The 19,492-nt window shown below is 37.7% G+C and overlaps 1 protein-coding gene across 4 annotated transcripts in view; it reads left to right on the top strand.

The window, feature by feature from the left end:
• Positions 1–19,492, top strand: part of PIK3CB (phosphatidylinositol-4,5-bisphosphate 3-kinase catalytic subunit beta) — a 225,015-nt gene that overhangs the window by 182,449 nt on the left and 23,074 nt on the right. For all 4 annotated transcript variants that reach the window (XM_032771148.1, XM_032771156.1, XM_032771139.2 and 1 more), the window contains 5 exons: positions 1,456–1,599; positions 2,719–2,818; positions 7,703–7,881; positions 8,615–8,724; positions 9,090–9,168. In XM_032771148.1, coding sequence (XP_032627039.1) covers positions 1,456–1,599; positions 2,719–2,818; positions 7,703–7,881; positions 8,615–8,724; positions 9,090–9,168 — 612 coding nt within the window. The remainder of the gene's footprint in view (positions 1–1,455; positions 1,600–2,718; positions 2,819–7,702; positions 7,882–8,614; positions 8,725–9,089; positions 9,169–19,492) is intronic.

Here is a 19,492-nt window from a genome sequence, read left to right on the forward strand (position 1 = left end):
TTCTTACAGAAAAAAAATATTTATAAATAAAGTATTATCTTTGTTGGAATTTATGCTGCAACAGATTACAATACTTCTATCCAAATTAAACATTAAGCATTCTACTAACTGTCACGATTGAGTTTTCAGTCACTTGTAAAGTTTTAATTTTTACTTTTGTGTCTCTTTTGGGTAAAGAGTTCTATAGGCAATTCAGAAGTGTAAAATCTAGAAAGTTCAGTGGAGGAGTTCAGATATGTCCCAACATCGTTAAAGCAACAAAGTTACTACATAAAAAATAGAGAATGCAAGTGTTTATTTCTCTTGGAAATAGATGCTTTCCTAGAAAGATGTATGTTATGTTTGAGAAGGAATAATTTTTTTTCAATTATACAGAACAATTAAGTTATAAAAATGGGGCCTGAAAGGTTATTTGGGTGGCTTTTTGGATGAATTATTGAATACTTTAGTTCTGGAGTTTTTTGGTTGGTTTACTTTTTTTGTTTTAAATTTTGGTTGCTCTTGACATCTTTTTATGAGAGCCATTCTAAACCAACATGCCATATTTTCATTTTTTAGTGCTACCCGATTGCAAAATTATCCGGGTGAAATTGCTGCTGAACCTCAAATAATTGTAGGCAGAAATTTTAATTCAGATCTTGCGTGCTGTGGTTGCATAAATATAGAGCTACCCATTTAACTGCAGATGCAGATGCAACCTCGCAGAGGGCTGGCAGAAGTGTAAGGCCCCACAGAGATCTTGTAGCTCACCTTGACTGTCTCATGAGAGCCATAGGAATGACCTCAACATTTGGATAACCGTGAAGGATCAAATCCTTGGGAATGGCAGAACTGTACTTAGTGCACTCCCTTCGACCTGGGACCACTAAGCATCTATTTTTTCCCTAAAGACCAAGTTTGGCCATTTAGTCATCCTTACCTGACATCCCTAAGTAAGCTTACTGTGTTTCGCTGACCTGGATTGGGAGTTGCTGAAGTTTATTTTCTTAGGTGATTTCAGTGTCCATTCCTGTCATACCTCTTGCACTATGTGAGAGGGCAGGGTGAGAATGAGCTGTTTCCTTAGATACATCTCCATGATCAGAGTAATTGAAAGAGGGGCTATTGATCTGTTATGAAGTGTTAAAGGCAGTTAATCTGACTTCACACACACACTGAAAAAAATTCCTGTTGATTTCAGTAGATTTCACCCAAAGCGTTTTATGTCCCTTGATTTCCATCAGAAGTTTCTGCTCTAACCATAACGGTGTTGCTCCTTATTATTCAAGGTCTTCTAGAACCTCTGTGGCAGTTTCACACTCAGCCTACATGCGTTATTTTTTCTTCCTCATTTGCCTGAAATGTGGAAACCTTTCCTATTAGATGTGGATCTTGCCATTGTTACAGACTGTGTGTCTCAAGAATCGATCAATCTAGTTACCTGGCTGTTTACGAGATTTTGTTATCTCCTTCCAGTGATGAAGAGCTCTCTCAGTATCTTCTCCAGCTTGTGCAAGTTCTGAAATATGAACCTTTTCTCGATTGTGCCCTCTCCAGATTCCTGGTAGAGAGAGCACTTGCTAATAGGAGGATTGGGCAGATGCTATTTTGGCATCTAAGGTAAGAATTTCCCCTTTTTACTAGTGTGGGTGGTGTGTAGCCTCACCAGGCAGAATAAACTCTTTCATACCAAATACACGTTCTTGAGGATTTTTCATTTTAGCTATTCCCCAGTATTGTGTATTTCTTGCTCTTGTGATTTCTTAACTTTGATGTTGATAGTATTAAATTCTTCATAAAATAACAGTAGCGCAATCTCCAAAACAAAAGCTACATTTAAAAAAATATTAAATTGCTCCATTTTGGAATTAATATTGTCATAATTTGGAAGTCTTATTTCTATAATTGTTCTGCATATAAATTTAAATGTTTGTTTTGTTTGCATTGGAAATGCAACATTTATACTTCACAAGTTTGAATAAATTTCACTTTTATTTGAATTCTTGTTGAGACATCAAATTTCTTTGATTCTTAGTTGCCACTTTTTGAAGGCAAGAGTAGAACGGCCTTTCTGTGAATGACAAATACCTTGTAGGAAGAGCTTTAGTTTGTCTCAAGCTTTTACCTAAAACTAAAGTAAATACAGTACTACATGTTTAATTTTTATGTGGAGGATAGTTAACTTTTGTCCTAATACCTTTAAAATGGTTTGTTTTGGAGGAAGGGAGACTCCTTTGGAAAATTTCCACATTCCTCGTGAACCCTTGAGACTGCCTCCATTTTTCCTCACAATAACCCTGCTGCTCTCGCATAACTGAAACCTAGCCAGCATCATTCCCTCCATAGTTTATCAGCAACATTTCTGGCCAAAGAGGTACTGAAGACTGATATAAAGGCATTCCTTCCTTCCTAGTGATTTAAAATGCCTCTAAAATATTCCTAGGCCAAAGAATGAGGAAACTCTCTAATAGAAACCAACTCTTCTGCTTCAAAGTCTAGCACCTAGCCATTGAACTATGCTGCTGTCCTTAGGGAAAGTGGCCCTGCATTAGGATTTTGTTTTTTCAAATGTAGCTTTGCATTTTAGTTAAGTCAGAGTATTATGTTTTGTGTTTAATTACAGTAGTAATAAATTCCTATTGTAATAGCTTGAAGATTTCTTATCTGTAAAATGGATACAATCTATCTTTGTAACTCAGTGACTTTTTTTTTTCTGTTTTCACATGATGCTTCCTGTAGGTCAGAGGTGCACATACCCTCTGTCTCAATACAGTTTGGTGTAATACTTGAAGCTTACTGCCGAGGAAGTATTGCTCACATGAAAGTGCTTTCCAAACAGGTATTGATTGTTTAAATATTTGTCTTCACTTATTCCTGACTTGCAAGTGAAATATCTATTCCATCGATGATATGGGGCTCAGCTGCAAGCTCGTTCCATAAGAACTGCTGTGTGTGAAAAGGGAAGGGAAGTAAAGAGAAGAAAAAGCTAGTGAGAGACATAAGAATGGGGAACCCCTTCCCCAAGCCACTGACAAAGGAAGTAGCAAGGGGTGGGGGAGCCCCAGAGGAGGAAAGCTCTCCTGCATGGCAGCCATTTAACTATTCCTGATACTTGCAAATAGGGTGCATGCATCCCCAGGGAACAGTGGATTTAGTATATTACTCTAAAAGGTCACTTCCTGCAACTTTGGCTTTTGTTAAAAGGTAATTCAAACTGTTGCTTTAATAAAGAGGCTGAAATAATGCCTTAACAAGTTTAATAAATCTAAATAGATCGCTATAAAGAGAAATGATGACAGACATAATTTTTGCTATCTCTGTGGGGATACCAGTCAAGAGAAGAGGTGAGGTTCATTTCTAAATATATTATAGTGTGCTGCTGTTAATGATCTGCCAATGTTTACATTGCAAAGCTTGTTCTGAAGAGTTTAATGTGTCAAAATTGCATTGGCTTAAGAGCTGGGCTGCTAGCAGTAATACACATTTCTGAAAAACAGAGGTAATATCTCTGATTTATTTAATGCACAGCGAAAACATAAACTGAGAGGAGGCAACAAAAAGCAACCCAATTAGAAATTGTCTTATCAAAATTTTCGTTTCGTTCTGATCACATCTGAGTTACAACTGTATCTCAAGAAGTAAATGAAACAGGAATGTACCATTGTTCTTCTCTCTTAGTGCTGTTCAGAAAGTATTGAAAAAGCCATCTCTCACAAATGTGCTTGTTAGTATTGTTAAAATCATAAAAAGACTAGGTGATGAAATGCTGTCAGTAAGAGACTTAAGGTCAATGAAGTTTTCTATGCACTTCTCAGGAAACAAATGTCAACACAATCAAAGAAGGGGCAAAAAAGTTCCCAACTGTGCAAACACGGAAGAAATTCAAAGTAGAAATACTTCAAAAAGTTCCTGTTTGTTCAGTTCAGGTTCCATTTTGTCCCCTTGTCACTGGTGTTTGTACAGCTCCTGGAACTGTGGAAAAGCAGAGTGCTTTAGGTTTTGACAGATGGCTGACCTGGCAGGTCCTCCACTGCCTCAGTTTTATAATCATACTGCATACAGCTTCCACAGTATCCTGTCTGACAGTTTATCTATAGAAATTTTGAACTTTAACTCAACACCTTATAGATTAGGCTGAAGGTTCCTTGTATAGAAACTAACTTTGCAAATGTGAAAGTAGAATATCTTTGAGTGAATAATAATCAGCCTTAGATTGAGCAAGTTAGCTTTGGTTTAAAGAGGATTTTATGTATACAATTATAATAAAGATCCATTTTATAACCACTTATCTCTAGTTGAGATTAAAATACAGCATGCATATGTTAATATGTTCATCAGTAGCAAGCCTAGAGAGAATGTACAAAGGGCTTTACTATATTGTCATTTGGTGCTGTAATGTCACAGCATTTTCTTCAGTGTCTTTACTCAAAAAGATTGCCACAAAGGAATAAACAGTTGAGCGAACATCACAAGGAATAATACGATATTAGTTACAAATAATTGTCCAGTTACAAGCAACAAGATTTAAAGTTGTTGGTTAAATAATAATAATGTCTTATAAACTCCTAGTAATCAAGATATTTAAGTAATCAAGATATTTAAGTAGGTGCCTAACTTCCTCATGTGAGCGAGGTCAGTTGTAGTTAATGGGACTGCTCAAATGCTTAAAGGTTAGGGACATGGTTAAGTACAGTTGATTGTGGGCCATATAGCACTTTTCTTCCATAGTTCTCAAAGCACTTTTAACTCATTCTCGGTCACATTAAAGTGTCATTGCAATGAGGATTTAATAAAATAAAAACCATACTTGCTTTTCTTGAATTTCCCACAGATATACAATATACCTTACCTGTGTGGCTGAGGTCAAACAATTGTGATCAGACAGACATTTCCCCTCTCCTCCGTTAATTATTTGATTAGGGAGTATTAACAGTTTTACAGATCTTTGCCATATAAATATAGGAAACAGAATCATTACAACTGAACTTTTGCTTAAAGAGACATTATACAGAAATACAGTAATCAGATCTCTGTGTTAATAGGGTGCTACCATATTAACAGAGTGAGCATTACTACACCACCAGTGATATGTCATTTCTAGTGATTTTATTAAATTGAGTGATAACACTTATTTAGCAGACTAGGCATGTCTATCAAATGTTAATATTCCAAAAAAATTGGACAGGTGTGCTGGGTTTTTTGCAGGTGAATGTACTTTGTCTGAGTATTGAATAAAATTTAGCCAATTATCTAAGTACCTCTTTATCCTCTGTCTGTTTTTTTTGGGTATTGGTATGGAAAAATTAGCATAACCACAACTTCCCATATGCTTTTTTTTTTTTAACCATTCCTCTAGAATTGGGCTATTTTTCTTTTTCCAATGAGATGCTTTCAGTAGCTGAGCAGCTACTAGCAGACGAGAGACTCATTCTTCATTTCCTTTTGTGTGACCATTTCTGGAAGCCCCAGGAGATTACCAAAGGATAATTTAGTAATACCCATCAATTTGTGATATTTGATTACTGATTGCATCCCAGTACTTTCTAGGGTTGACAGCTTTCCAAACCCCACCCCTGCCTTGTCCTTTCCTGAGGCCCTGCCCCCTACCCAACCCCTTCACCAAGGCCCTCCCACTGCTCACTCCATTCCCCTCCCCCATCGCTTGCTCTCCCCCAGCCTCATTCATTTTCACCGGGCTGGGCAGGGGGGTGGGGTACAGGACAGAGTTTGGAGTGCAAGCTCTGGCAGCGCTCACCTCCAGCAGCTCCCTGAAGCAGCTGGCATTTCTCTCTGGCTCCTAGACAGAGGTGTGGCCAGGTGGCTCTGCATGCTGCCCGTGTCCTTAAGCGCCGCTCCTGCAGTTCTCATTGGCTCCGGTTCCCTGGTCACACTCAGAGCAGAGACAGCATGTGGAATCCCAGTGGCCATGCCTCTGCCTAGAAGCCTGAGGGAAATGCTGGCCACTTCCAGAAGTCATGCAGAGCCAGGGCAGGCCAGGAGCCTGCCTTAGTCCCGCTGTGCTGCTGACAGGACTTTAATGGCCCAGACAACAGCACTGACCAGAGGTGCCAGGATCCCTTTTCTACTGGGCGTTCTTGTCGAAAACCGGATGTCTGAAAACCTAGTACTTTCTAATGACTAGATATGTCCACCATGAATACATGGTCTCTTTTTCCTTCACTATTTCTCCAATTTATCTCCATTCAATCTATATTTTTTAACCTGTCTGGTGTGAGGTACCCATTAAATAATTCTTAAAAAGAAATTTTCTTTTATTGTGCTACAGAGTGAGATTACTGGTCCTCTTTTCCAGATCAAACCCTATTCCTCTGAGGGTAATTTGTCTGTCCAGATCCTTTTCCCAGCATGTCATACATGGGCATTTTTTTGTTAGGAAAGTTGTCGCAAAGACTGATACAAACTAGTTAGATTTTTTGTTTGTTTGTTTCCTAATTGACCAGATGCCATTGCTTCTATTAGTTAGTTAGCTTTCTGTCTGAAAGAGTTTTTCTAGAAAGTTAAGCATAATGTCTGACTTAAAAGTAGTGGTATTATGGGATAGTAAGCTAGTTAGTTTTGATCTCTAAATAAGTTAGCAAAGTTTCTTTATTAAATAGCTGGAAAACTGTATATATTCCATAGCCTTCCCAGTCTTTATAGCTCTCTGGTTCATGATTTGGATTAAGATCTGGATTATTTGCAATGGATGTCATTGGCAAGGGAAAAAAAACTTACCTCAGACAAACCATTTGTAACTGGGTAGCTTTTTGTGTCCTCCCCTCAGTTCATTTGAAAGTGAGTCAACTGTAGTGAATAACAAACAAAAATATTTAGAGTGAATTCCTTGTCCCATTTAAATCAATGACAAACTGCCGTTAACTTGAGTGGAGCCAGGATTTCACTTTTTACATTGTCAGTGAAGATGGGCAAACCAAACAGATAAGTCCCATTTTAATGTTACAATAGGGTTGTTTTCAAGTGTTTGTTGTAGTGGTGGGTAAAATGGATAGCACAGTTTTATTAAACCAGTGTTCACTATGGCCCCAGTTCTGCAAAAACTTAAACATAAGCATGTGCTTTAATTTTTTGTGGGATCAGTGGCATGATCGTACTGAACTGCTATAAGCCAGTTAAAGCAAGGTGCCTGTATCCACATTAGATTCTCAAATAAATTTGTTTTTTTTCAGAGGTGATGAATGCCCACTGCTCCCACTGACTTCAGTATGAATTTAGGTGCCAAATTTTAGGCATCTAGTTTGAAATTTGGCCAGAGTTCTTAGAAGTACGTTGTATATGAAAGAGATAATGCATGTATATAGACCATACAGTAAAATAAGTTTTATGGGGAAATTTTTCAAAAACACCTACGTTTTTATTTTAAAAAATAATTTAGGAGCTTGTCTCATTGAAAGTGGGTGGGACTTAGGCTCCTGAGTGCCTTTGTCACTTTTGAAAATGCGAATTAGATGTCTCAGGCACTTAGGTGCTCTTGAAAATTTTACTCTCTTTTCAGAAATGGCTTCTTCATTACAATCGACTCTTACTGTATTGAAAGAAACTGTTACAATTGCTGGCTTCAATATTTTAACCAAATCTTTAATTGGCCTTTTATTTTGAAAATGAGACTTTGCATTTGTAGTTGTGTAGTATGGATTTCAAATCATCCTTTTATTTAGAATTTCATAAATGAGTCAGAAATTAATACTTTAAAAATCTATTTCAGGTTGAAGCCCTCAGTAAATTGAAGACCTTAAATAGTATAATAAAACTGAATGCCATGAAGCAAAGCAAAGCAAAAGGAAAAGATGCAATGCACACCTGTTTAAAACAAAATGCATACAGAGAAGCACTTTCTGACCTGCAGTCTCCTTTGAATCCCTCTGTTATACTATCGGAGCTATAGTAAGTTATATAGGATTGTCTGTTTACATTTTCACCATAACTTTAATATGTAAACACTTTGATTTCTGTTGTCTGTGCAGCTCAGCAGTGCTCTGACATAGAGTACGTTTTCCAGGGTGGGAGAAGGTCTGTCTGTCTGGTATCATCCTAGCTATGTCAGCAAATTTCTGCTTTCTTAAGGTTAAGATGTCAGTTTTAGTTTGGGGTTGAAGATTTTTGCTATCCACCTTAAAACTTAAAGCTGGCAGGGAAAGCAGGGGCAGAAGTAGGCTTGGCGCATCAGTTGACAGCCCCAAGGGGGTTTCTGTGATCCAACCCATCACAATATATATAAACCTAAAAGTGAGTCAGAGTACAGTCTTGGCGTCTGGTTCACAATAATAAACATGCTAGCCATTAGAATACTATGCTCAGCAGTTAAATACGAGCATAAAACTAAAATTTTACTGAGTTGGATTTAAAGAAGGTAATGTATTTTCTTAGAAAATACAGAAAGCTATTTCAGGCATTAGGTTTAGTAATTTCCAGATATAAAGTTATATAGATATAGATAAATAACATAAATTTTGCCAAGTATAACTGACATAATAGTGCTGAAATGAAAGTTTGGAATGGCATTTAACCAAAGTATAAGACAATTCCACACTAGAACTGTAAAACTTTTTATTGCCCTTCATTCTTACCAATAAAGAGTGTTAACTTAATTGAGTAAAATACTTGTATTTCCTTCCAGTGTTGAGAAGTGTAAATATATGGATTCTAAAATGAAGCCTTTATGGATAGTATACAACAATAAGATGTTTGGAGGGGATCTCTTAGGGATCATCTTTAAAAATGGCGATGGTAAGTGATATTAAAAATTTATATTTTTTGCTCCTTTTTCTTTTTGCATTTAGACTGTATGGCTTTTTTGTTACCGTAAGTTACCCATGCCTTCCTATGGCTCGATAAGCAGATACTATTAAGCCTATCCCATTAGAAATCCATCCATGTGTCAGTTTATATGTTAGGGCTCCGTATTATTTATTCACCCCATTTAACCTTTGGACGTGATGTATTATTTGACTGGGCAGTATTCTTTGAATAAAATGTTATAATGTTTACTCTGTGTGTTTTGATGTAATTGACTACTGACTTTTTAATGCCTTTAATACAAACAACAGGAAATTATTTAATTAAAGTAGCAATTTTGTATCTTTCCCTTGCAGATCTACGACAAGACATGTTGACACTCCAGATTTTGCGTTTGATGGACTTACTTTGGAAAGAAGCTGGTCTTGATCTCCGGTAAGAATTTTTACTGAATCCAATGCAAATAGAACCCAGTTCCCTGAGTAGACAAAGGTAGTCTCTAATGTGGTACATTTTCACTTCTCATATCAGCAGTCATGTGACTAATGAAATCACAGAATTTTTTCCCAAGTTTTCAGGCCTTCTGGTTAACAAATGTGCCTGCAGTTCTCATGGTTTCACATGCTGTTGTTCTAAATGTATTCACAAGTTATATGCATATTCAAGCAATTATTTGATTGTGTCTTTTTGTGCAATCAGACATGGTCACCTATAAAGGTCTGAGGTTTTGTTCTGCTGTGCAGTCTTTAACCTGAACTCTTACTTTGCTTTCCTGAGTTCTTTTGCTTAGTTTTCCTGCAGTTCAGTGTGCTGATAAAGACTTATAAAGTGGAGAAGACTTTGGGAAAAACAGATTAGTGCTGCCCTTGTGGCAAGGTAGTACACTCCAGTCTGACTAAGTCTGTCTCTCTCTCTCTTATGCCAGAAATCTTAACTGTTAACCCAGGGTCTTCAGCACAGTCTCTACTCTAGATAGTGAGGAATAGTCTTCAACAAGCCTAGAATCTGGGCACCAGTTACCTTAAACTTTAACAAAAGGAATTGACCGTTGAGGATGTGACTGTTTTCCTTGACCCAAACTTATCTTCTCCGCTTGACAAGGCCTTTTTAGTGACAAGAATGCATCTGACTAAAACAGCCTCAATGCCCACTGAGCACTTAAAAGAAAGAGGTTCATCATTCACAGCTCACCTACTGTGCCAGCTAGGATTATCTTTGCTTTTTCTGATGAGATTTCACTTGCTAGTGATTAAAATTCAGATGACCTTTCTGCTGCTCATTGTCCCAGCCTCGGGCAATATGGACCCACAGTAAATGAATCTGACTTTTCAACTAAGGGAGGAGTCCAAGAAAGCATCCCCAACCATTCCCTGCAGTTTGTCCTCAAAGACCATTCAGTGTTACAAAGAAACACCTCAAAATTACTAACACTGACTCGCACAGCTCTCCAAGGCACTCCACATAGGTTTATCGTCCTTGAAACCTAACAATGCCTGCACCCCTCCACCCAGCTTATCCAAAAAATTGATTCATAATAGTCAAACAGTGCTAGACTTCCACTTTGCACTCACAATTAACTCCTCCAAACTGCAGATTGCTGGTGGACAGGTGCAAATTTAAGGATTTACACCCATATAAGATGAATTCCGCGGTGGCCAAAAGTTTTGGTAATTCCATTTTTGCCAGAGAAGTCAATGCTATCTTCAGGAATCTCCTAACCGGTGGTTCTCAGCATTTTTTGGTTTCTGACTCAAAATGGTCCAAATTATTGTGGGAAAGAAATAATGGAAGTAGTGCAGTGAATGGAAAATGATGTACTTTTTTGTTGTGTACCAAGCAAACGTGCTGTCACCTTTGCCATGGTGAAGTCTTGTTGTCATGTTGTTTACACACATTTCTGTCTCGCATTTGCATGACAGCTTTCATGCCATCAATTGCTATGTCTGTTTGGCTTTCTTTTGGAACTTAGGCCCAGATTTTTAAAGGTAGATAGGCATTGCTGCATTCAGCATTAAAATGCCTAACCAAATTAGGAGCCTAAATCCTATCATCTGTCAATGGGATTTAGGCTCCTAAGTCCCTAAATCAGTATTATAAATGAGATTAGGCTCCTAAGTCATCTAGGCTTTGCAGCACTGAACACAGCAAGGCCTAAATACCTTTAAAAAATCTTGGCGTTAATCTTTTGGTGACAGGAAACACTCGAATGAGGGTACAGCTGACAATTTTTATGATCCTTTGGTATATGTCAGGAGTATCTAGATCTGGAAAACATTGTCTGTGATATTCTGTGATGTAATGATTTTGTGGATTATCTGTTAGCTTGGTCTTTCAGATCTAATATAAATATGCTTCATGTTCTGGTCCAGGAAGTGGTAGTCCTAGTTAGCATTAATGCTGTGTATGTCCAAGTGAGGTAAAAGCTTAGAAGGCAAGTCTCTGTCAGTCAGAGTAGAGAATTTTGAACAAAGAGCATACTTATGTTTGGCTACAGCTAGGGGGCTAGCCATTGGCTGAGCCATGAATTATCTAGGGGGCTTAGCCTTTGGTTGAGCTGTGAACTAGCTGCAGGCGAGGCTAGCTACTGTGTTGAATTGTGGGAATGTGTGGATCTGCAATACAACTTTGCAGTTCTCTAATAGCCAGACCTAAGTGGCAAGCAGAAAAGAATTGGAAATTAGACACATTAAGCTATTCATGAGATGTGCATATCCCTTACAGGAGGATTTCAATATCTGACTGAGAAGTGTTAGGTCTGTGGGAGACCCAAAGGCCGTGGAGGAAATAAAGATTCTTCCCCTGATGGTTTTTTAAAAAAAAAAATCTCAAGGCAGTGTGAATTGTCATTTTGATGTACTCAGAGTTATTGTATCACTGACCTGCCAACTCCAGTTAAGCACTTTAATCTCAGACAGCCCTTGTGCAGCTCTCAAAATGAGAATACATTTATGTGGCAAGTATATGGCATAGCTGTGTTGAGCACCTTTGCTCTGCTATCCTTAATTGCCCTTAATGGTCATTCTGGGGCAATGTTGAATGGGCTAGAATGTTTGAATACCAAGTTCCGTTGACTTGTCTTTTCTCTGTATCTCCAAAAAATACATAAGTATGGGCCGTTGTCTCTGTAGGTACACCTTCCCCTGGTATAAATCATCCTTCACGTCTTCAAGACAGGTTTCTATTAGTAGAGTGGCTTTTCCCACAATGTCCAGTACACAGAATTCATGCATACATATCAGTTAACTATTACTTTTCAAGGACTCAAGACATCACCTTGAACAGTGCTTGGTTACAATCTGGAGGGAGGCAGGCTCTTTACATAGAGTGTAATTCAGGATATAGACATCGTGTCTCTAATATAAATGTTACACACGTTATTAAAATCATCCAAATTTATAGACTGGTAAAATCGGGCTAGATATGGCCATCACAGCATGTCATTTTAGTATTTTTCATAATTCAAATATTTTTACTGGATTGGAGTCCTCTTTGATTCGTTGTTTTACTGGCATTCATATCTATTAGTTGATATTACTGGAAGTAGGTTTCCTACTGCTTCTTCATCCCAAAAAGTTGGCTTATGACCATTGCCTGCATATATTTATAACCCGTGCAACTACTTTCATTAATAGCAGAGGCTCAGCATTTCTGTAGAGTGCAAAAATGGCCACAGAGGAAACAGTCATAAAGTGCTTTGGGAGCAAATTATGTTCCTGTATATGCACTTGTAGTTCATTATTGAAATCACTCACTGAAGAACAGAATTTTTTTTATTGCACAGCATATTAATGTACCACTGTCTTTTAAATGTTAATATTTATCCTTTTTAACCCAAACTGAAACTGAGTTCTATATTTGATTTTATTTGGTAATTTGTATTACATTGGTTTCTTACTTAAAATTTAAACTGGCAAGCGTTATAGTAGAGGGAAAGAAGAATGCAGACAAAGATTCAAGACAGGACTAGGAAAGATTACTATCCCCCATCCACTCCTTCCCCTCCCTTGCCTGGAGTTAAGTATTTCAACTCATTCGTTTGGAAACAGTTTGCACTAGTGCAGTCTATCCTAATTCTGCATAATTGTGGAGTGTTTTTCACAGTGAAAAGTCTCTAGCATAGATACCAAATACATTTTAAGACCTTATATACAATGACCCAAAAGTAGACACAGATAATCTAATTATCTAAAAGGAGTAATCTAAAAATAGTTAATACTGTAATTTTTAATTAAATAAAACCAAGGAATTTCACAATGTTGAGGAGGAAATGGAATTTGCCAAATCTCCCAGTGTCGTCTAACCTGTTAAGAGAATACTGCCTATCACTGCAGGAAATTGCCCTTGTGAATTTCTGTGCTGAAATTGAAACCTATCTTCTTAAAGGCATTTAGGCAAAAATATTCTCTCAGCTTTCTGTGGTATATTTAAATAAGTGTCTGACTTAAGTTGGGTAGATAAAGGAATATTAAAGTTAAGATCATCAATCTGATCTCTCTTCAACCTTTTATACAGGTATCTCAGTTGTCTATGATGATTCATGCTACGTGAGGTACAATACTTACTGATCATTTTCACTCTGCCTAATTTTATAAGTTTGTCAGAACTTTAACTTTTTTAATGTAGTTTTGTATTCATTCTTGTCAAATTTGAAGCATATTTAGCACAGTCTAATATAGCCTGAAGGCAAAATGAACACAGGCAACGACATGTGGGACTGTTACAAATAAGCCTAGTTTCTGTTTGATGTAAGGTAATGCATGCCTGGTGAAAGTAACTTTCTTTGCCTAGTTTTTTTCTACTTCTGTGCTTGGTTTAAATAAACCTCCAGTGAGTTAACTCTTAAAAGCTCTTTTTTACTAGAGGTGTTAGCATAATTTTCAAAAAATTACATTTCCTTACCTGTTACGTTTGCCTCTATTTCCTAATGGCGGTTTTTCAAGTTAAACAGTTTATATATGGCAGGCTCTAAACTCAGTTCTTCTGACCTGGAACGCACCTCCAATGTGAATAATTACTACATCTCATAGATGATGTATACAGTGTCATTGAGGTTTAGTTCCTGCACTGAGCCCTGAAAAAGTGCTCTTTCATTTATTTTTATAATTGGATTATAACTGATTCTCATTAAAATCTTCAGAAAATGCTTTTGACTTCTGTGCAGACTACAATAAAAAGAGAACAAACAAATTTTATATTAAAGACAAGAAGGACTAGTTAAGTATGATATCCCTGTGATGATTGCTTTCTTACCACTTGTTCCCTGATAATAAAGGGAACAAAGTGTGAGAGGGAGAAACATGATGTAATAAATCTGTAAAGCAGTTCATCTGTTTCACTTCTTGGTATACATTAGGGGGATCTTTAAAAAAGTGTATATTTACCTGCTATAAATCCTCTATTGCTGTATTTAATTTGAAGTAAAGGAAAATGCCACGGTTCATCTGAGTAAAGTTAATAATAAAATAAGATACTATAAATGTTTAAAAGTAGCTCAATGTGCTGCAATGAAAACGTACATGATTTTCAATAATTTAGGGATTGGAGACTTAAATGAATAGTGCAGCTATCACTCATTTTGGACCAGTTTTGAAATGCTATTTCTGAATGCCAGTGGAACAGAATATATTGTTGATCTAGCTATTATCGTGGGTTTATGCTAAGGAAGGAATAAACATAATTTCCTGCACCTAAAGAGCGGTAATGATGGTTGCTCATCTGCTGTAGACTTCTGACATACGATTTACCATAATGCACCTAATGAAGAGGGCAAACTTTTTAATCATCTGTGTAAATAGTCATGAACTTGCCACTTCTTTTATATACCCTCCATGTTTTTTTCTTCCTAAGGTTCATCTTTAGTACCCCTCTTAAAGCCTAAGAGTTGCTCCCATTATTTCCATCTTTAACATACATCCCCAGATCGTAGTCACCCTCCTTCTCCTCATTGATGACTGGACTGGACAGCACAGAACTCCTTTCAGAGCTAGTAGGTCCTGCTCTTATATCTTCCAGTCTTTGTAACAGAGCAACATAAAGAACTCACCTCCTTCCACCCACTCACTACGGCACTGAACATGATAACTGTGAACTAGTACCAGTTCCAAGAATTGAAATAACAAGATAAGGAATATAGCATTATAATGCAGGACACTAGCTATTAGGCAGCTGCCTCTGCCACTTCACCCACTGCTGCAGATACATATACAAACACACAAATGTTAGTTTTAGTTGATTACTTCCCCGCCCTTCAAAAAAAAAAATGATTTCTAAGAACATCTTTGGAACTAATGTTTCTAATAATAGGTTGATTTTTTTTAACAGTCTTGCAATTTAGCATTCCATTCCCTGTCATTATCCATAACTTGAAACCATGTGAGGTACAGAGCTGTAATCTTTACATTTTGTGATTTTAATTGCTAAACTATGTACATCTTTGCAGTAAGCTAGAAGTCAACATGTTTTAAATAATATTCAGGCTGCACCAGCTGGAGAATTTGATCTCATCATTTAAACATTTGTAGTTGAAGACTCATAGTATGATTTGCAAAGGCACATCGCATCAAACCACACAGATATGGAAAATTATAAACAAGTTACCCATCTGGAAAATATGCTATTTATGAGAAGATTCCTTTTAGTAAAGTCTAAGATAGAAGAAGAATTTAAATAGTCAAATTACTTCAGGAAGTGTATGTTTGCTTTAGGGTAATTAAATGTTTGCTTAGTTGCTGTAAAGTTGAACATTTAAGTTAATTTTTTTTTGAAAAGAGGAAAAATATTTGCAGATGATTTATACTATTATGAATAGCCTACAGGGGGTTGCTCTAATACTTGGGGGCAAGGACTGCCTTCCTGGCAGCTGGAGAGTACCAGATCAGGCATTTCTCAGTTACTCCCTTCTCAGGGGTAGACTCTATGACTCCAGCCCAGCCCCACACACAGCGTCTGGCAATTGGGAATTAATTTGATGAGTCATTAGATATGTTTTCTCTGACTGACCTACTTTCTAAGGTCGTCAAAGGGAGATGAAGAGAGATGCCATGTAGTCCAAAGATTGTCCCCATAAACTCGCAGAAAGAGTCGTAAGGGGAACCCCCAGAGAGAGCTGAACCTGTGGATCTGTTCGATTGGGAGCCCTGCTTTCATCCATCCTTTATAATTCATGCTTATAAACAAAATTCTGAGGTGGTGTAGAGCCTGCAAAAAGAATTAAGCAAGTATGCAGGCAGCAGCATCCAGATGGTGATCCAGGCACACTGAAATAGCCTTAGTTATGACAGTAACAGCATCCAGCCCCCTCAGTAGCATATGCTGGAAGCAGGGGAGAGAACCGTAAGTCACCCCTACAGCAAAATCAAATGTAAATAACCCTATTTCTCCAGCACATGTGTCTCATCAGAAAATATAAAAATAACCAGGCTGGGCTCTTGTGAAGGTCAGGGGTTGGGTGTGTCTGCTGTTCATGAGGCATAGAGCCTAAAGAAAGGATGAATAGCAGGCTTTGAAAAATATGTCCTCAATTTATTTGCTTGAGGACTAAAGCTATTAGCATAGGGTGAAAATACTGGTACTGCCACACAACTGAAGTCTAACCATATTTAATTTCCACTGACACATCTTCAATCCCCCAAACAAAGCAATTCAATCTGATTGAAAAAAATCACATACCCCTCCAGTCCAGTCAGTTCTGCCTCTTCCCCCTCCAATCCTCCTGCCCCCCATTTCTTTGAACAATAGGTCTCCCTTGTGCTGTCCTGGGTGCACAGAAGGCCCTAGGCTTCCCAGCTTCTCCTACTTCACCTGGGACCTCTGGATCCTTAGCCATCAACCACACTCCTGTGAAAACAGCAAGGCTTCAGTTGCTCTGTTGCTTCTTTTCTCCACCTTTCCTTTTAAAAGAGCAGGAGCACATGCTTACTGCCTCAATTGAATCTTCTCATGGGAGCCTTATCCAATCTGGGGGCCTCTGCCACCACAGATGTTACAGCTTCAATGAAATGGCCCTGGTGCGGAAAGTGCTATGCAGCAGATGAGCAATCTGGGATGGGGGCCAGACTTCTCTTATAACCACCACAAGCCTGAATGTTTATTTTATAGCAATTCTAAATGGAGGCTCAGTCCAGTTCTTCTCTTCTGCTTGGGGTCTACACAAGGACAGAAACCCCAGCAGATCATCCTCTCCTGGAAGGGAGACAAAGTATTCAGCTACTGGAAGCATGCGTTGGTCTTCTGTGCTGCAAAGCTGGACAGGGGTAGGAGATTTAGAGACCAGCCTTTCACCTGGATATATTAAGCTGACTGTGAAGCAAGTCATCTCATAACTTCAGGTTTGTCTATACTGGGAAAATGAGTGGTATTTTAAAATATGTTATCCAACACATTTTTAAACAGCATTTTGCCATAGGATTGTAGGTAAAGATAATTAAGTTTAAAAAAACATGCTACCTGGTCATAATTAACTGTTAGAGGGGAGTGAATGTTAGTCAACACAACTTTAAAAAACCACCCATTTTCCCAATGTACACAAATGGTTTCAAAGGCTGTATATTTTTTTCTAGGACTCAGCTGAACTTTCACATATAAATCAAGATGCTTTAATCCAAAACCTACATATTACAGTGTGTGGTACATTGATAGGCAAAGAGAGTTATATACATATATTTACTTTTCTTGTCTAGAAGCCTACAGTGGATTTTCATTTTTACTTGTATTGATAGGTGTGACGTCTAGCATTGGCATTGTGGGTACTACAAGTAAATTAAGGGAAAGTTTATTTTTAAAAAAAACCAAAGAAAATCTTTCTTTAAAGTTTGTAGAATTTCAGTCGTTTAGTAAACTGAATGCTATACCTGAAAATAGAAAAACTTGCTGATGTAATGAAGTACCAATACTATCCCATTTATTTGGAAGAGATCCCTTTTGAAGAATTAAGCTTTTGAAAAAGGGATTGAAAAATACTAGAGAAAATATCGTGCGGAAAGAACATTATATTTATTGCCAAAGATTGCTTATAGATCTGTCAGTGATCTTTACATGGTCTTAAAAAAGGAGGAAGGTATCCTACTGACAGATGTTGAAGGCAAAAAGGCTAGAAGGAGATGGACAGAGCCCTGAGGATTTGTCCCCAGTTTGACTCCTGTCAAACTGTCTCTCTGACAAGAATGTTTTTTCCTCCAGTTGTAAGCACACTGTCCTCCAGGGGCCGAATAGCTTTCATCATTGCTTGCTTTTGAAGGGGAAGTTGTTGGATATGTGCCAAGTTTAGCTGCAAGTAAGGTAGGTTGAAATGCCATGGAAGAGCGCCAGCTTGCACTTTAACCTGGCAATACTTGGCTTACATTTTCATGTCGTGATAAGGATGGGAAGTGTTCCTTGCATCGTGAACCCTGGTGTTATGCAATTGTTATATGTATTCTTTAATTCCAGTGTGAAAACTCTGTCTTGGATGTTGTTTTTTTAAACTGGGAAAGAGACTGTAATAAAAAAGAAAAGGTTCCAAATCTGAATTTTTTTTAGTTTATTTTAAAAACAGATTTCTGAAATACTGAGCAATAATCTGAATATATATTATAACCAAATCATCTACATTTAAGCTTTATTTTATGGTTCTCAGACAGAGATTGTATTACATATATATGATTCTGTTATTCCACTGAATGGTAGAGATGGAAAAAGTAGCAGCGCTTCTCACTGCCAATGGAAGATTATTCCTGACAGTATGTTTTTTTTAGTGCTTACTCCAGTTCAATTTTATATATCCCCAAAACACAATCAGTTTCCTGAATTGTGTAGGGGCAGTTAAGAGATGTTTACTGGGGCGGGGGGATAGTCTGTGGCCGGGCCAGGGTTGGAATTCTCAATCCATGTAATCTCTTCAGCCTGCCTTCTAGCTTTGCCCCAACTTGTCCTTCTGCTGGTCCTATCCCTGCCCTTAACTGGGAAACCATAAAAGGGATTGGTGGCTTTCAGCGGTGAATTCTTGACACAGATTCTGAAATGTTCCTGCATGAAGAGATAACATGGGTGATTGGCAGCAGGAGGCATTCTACCTGCTCATAGCAGTCCAGAGTTCAAACATTTACATAGTGTAGGGTGACCATATAGTAAGTGTGAAAAATCAGGACAGGGGTGAGGGGGTAATGGAGGACCATATTTAAAAAAAAAAAAAAAAAAAAAAGCCTCAAATATCAGGACTGTCCCTATAAAATCGGAACATCTGGTCACCCTAACATAGTGAAAGAGGGCTAGAGAAGTTGTGAGTGGGGGAGACTGTTCTGCGGCTAGGATTGAGAAGAAGGGAGGTGTGGGTGGGAAAGCAGAGGAGACTGGTAGGAGCAGGATTAATTCAGCTTCTGCCCTCACCCTAACGAACAAGAAGGTCAGTTCACCTTTCAAGACCAGTGAGTAGTAATGTTAACTATATACTTTTCAGCTCATGTCCACTACTACATTTGATGCCATATTTTGATCTAATTAAATAAATCCTAAAATCAGTAACCAGCTTTTTAATATTTATGAATATTTTGTAATTTCCGTTATAGTTAATATAGTAAATTTCAGTTTTAGAATCAGTTACTTTAATGAAGATGTATAAAATAAGTCATCTTAGAGTTAGTGATGGGAACAGTGTACAACTAGAACACCAGATTTGATGAAACTGCTTCATATTTATTTGAGTTGTAAATATTGCTAGCATCTATATGACCTTATTTTCCATACTTGTAAATACCTCAATTAAATTAGTTTTGCATTAAATAAT

The sequence above is a fragment of the Chelonoidis abingdonii genome, chromosome 8, assembly GCF_003597395.2.
Source record: "Chelonoidis abingdonii isolate Lonesome George chromosome 8, CheloAbing_2.0, whole genome shotgun sequence".
Taxonomy (NCBI): Eukaryota; Metazoa; Chordata; order Testudines; family Testudinidae; genus Chelonoidis; species Chelonoidis abingdonii.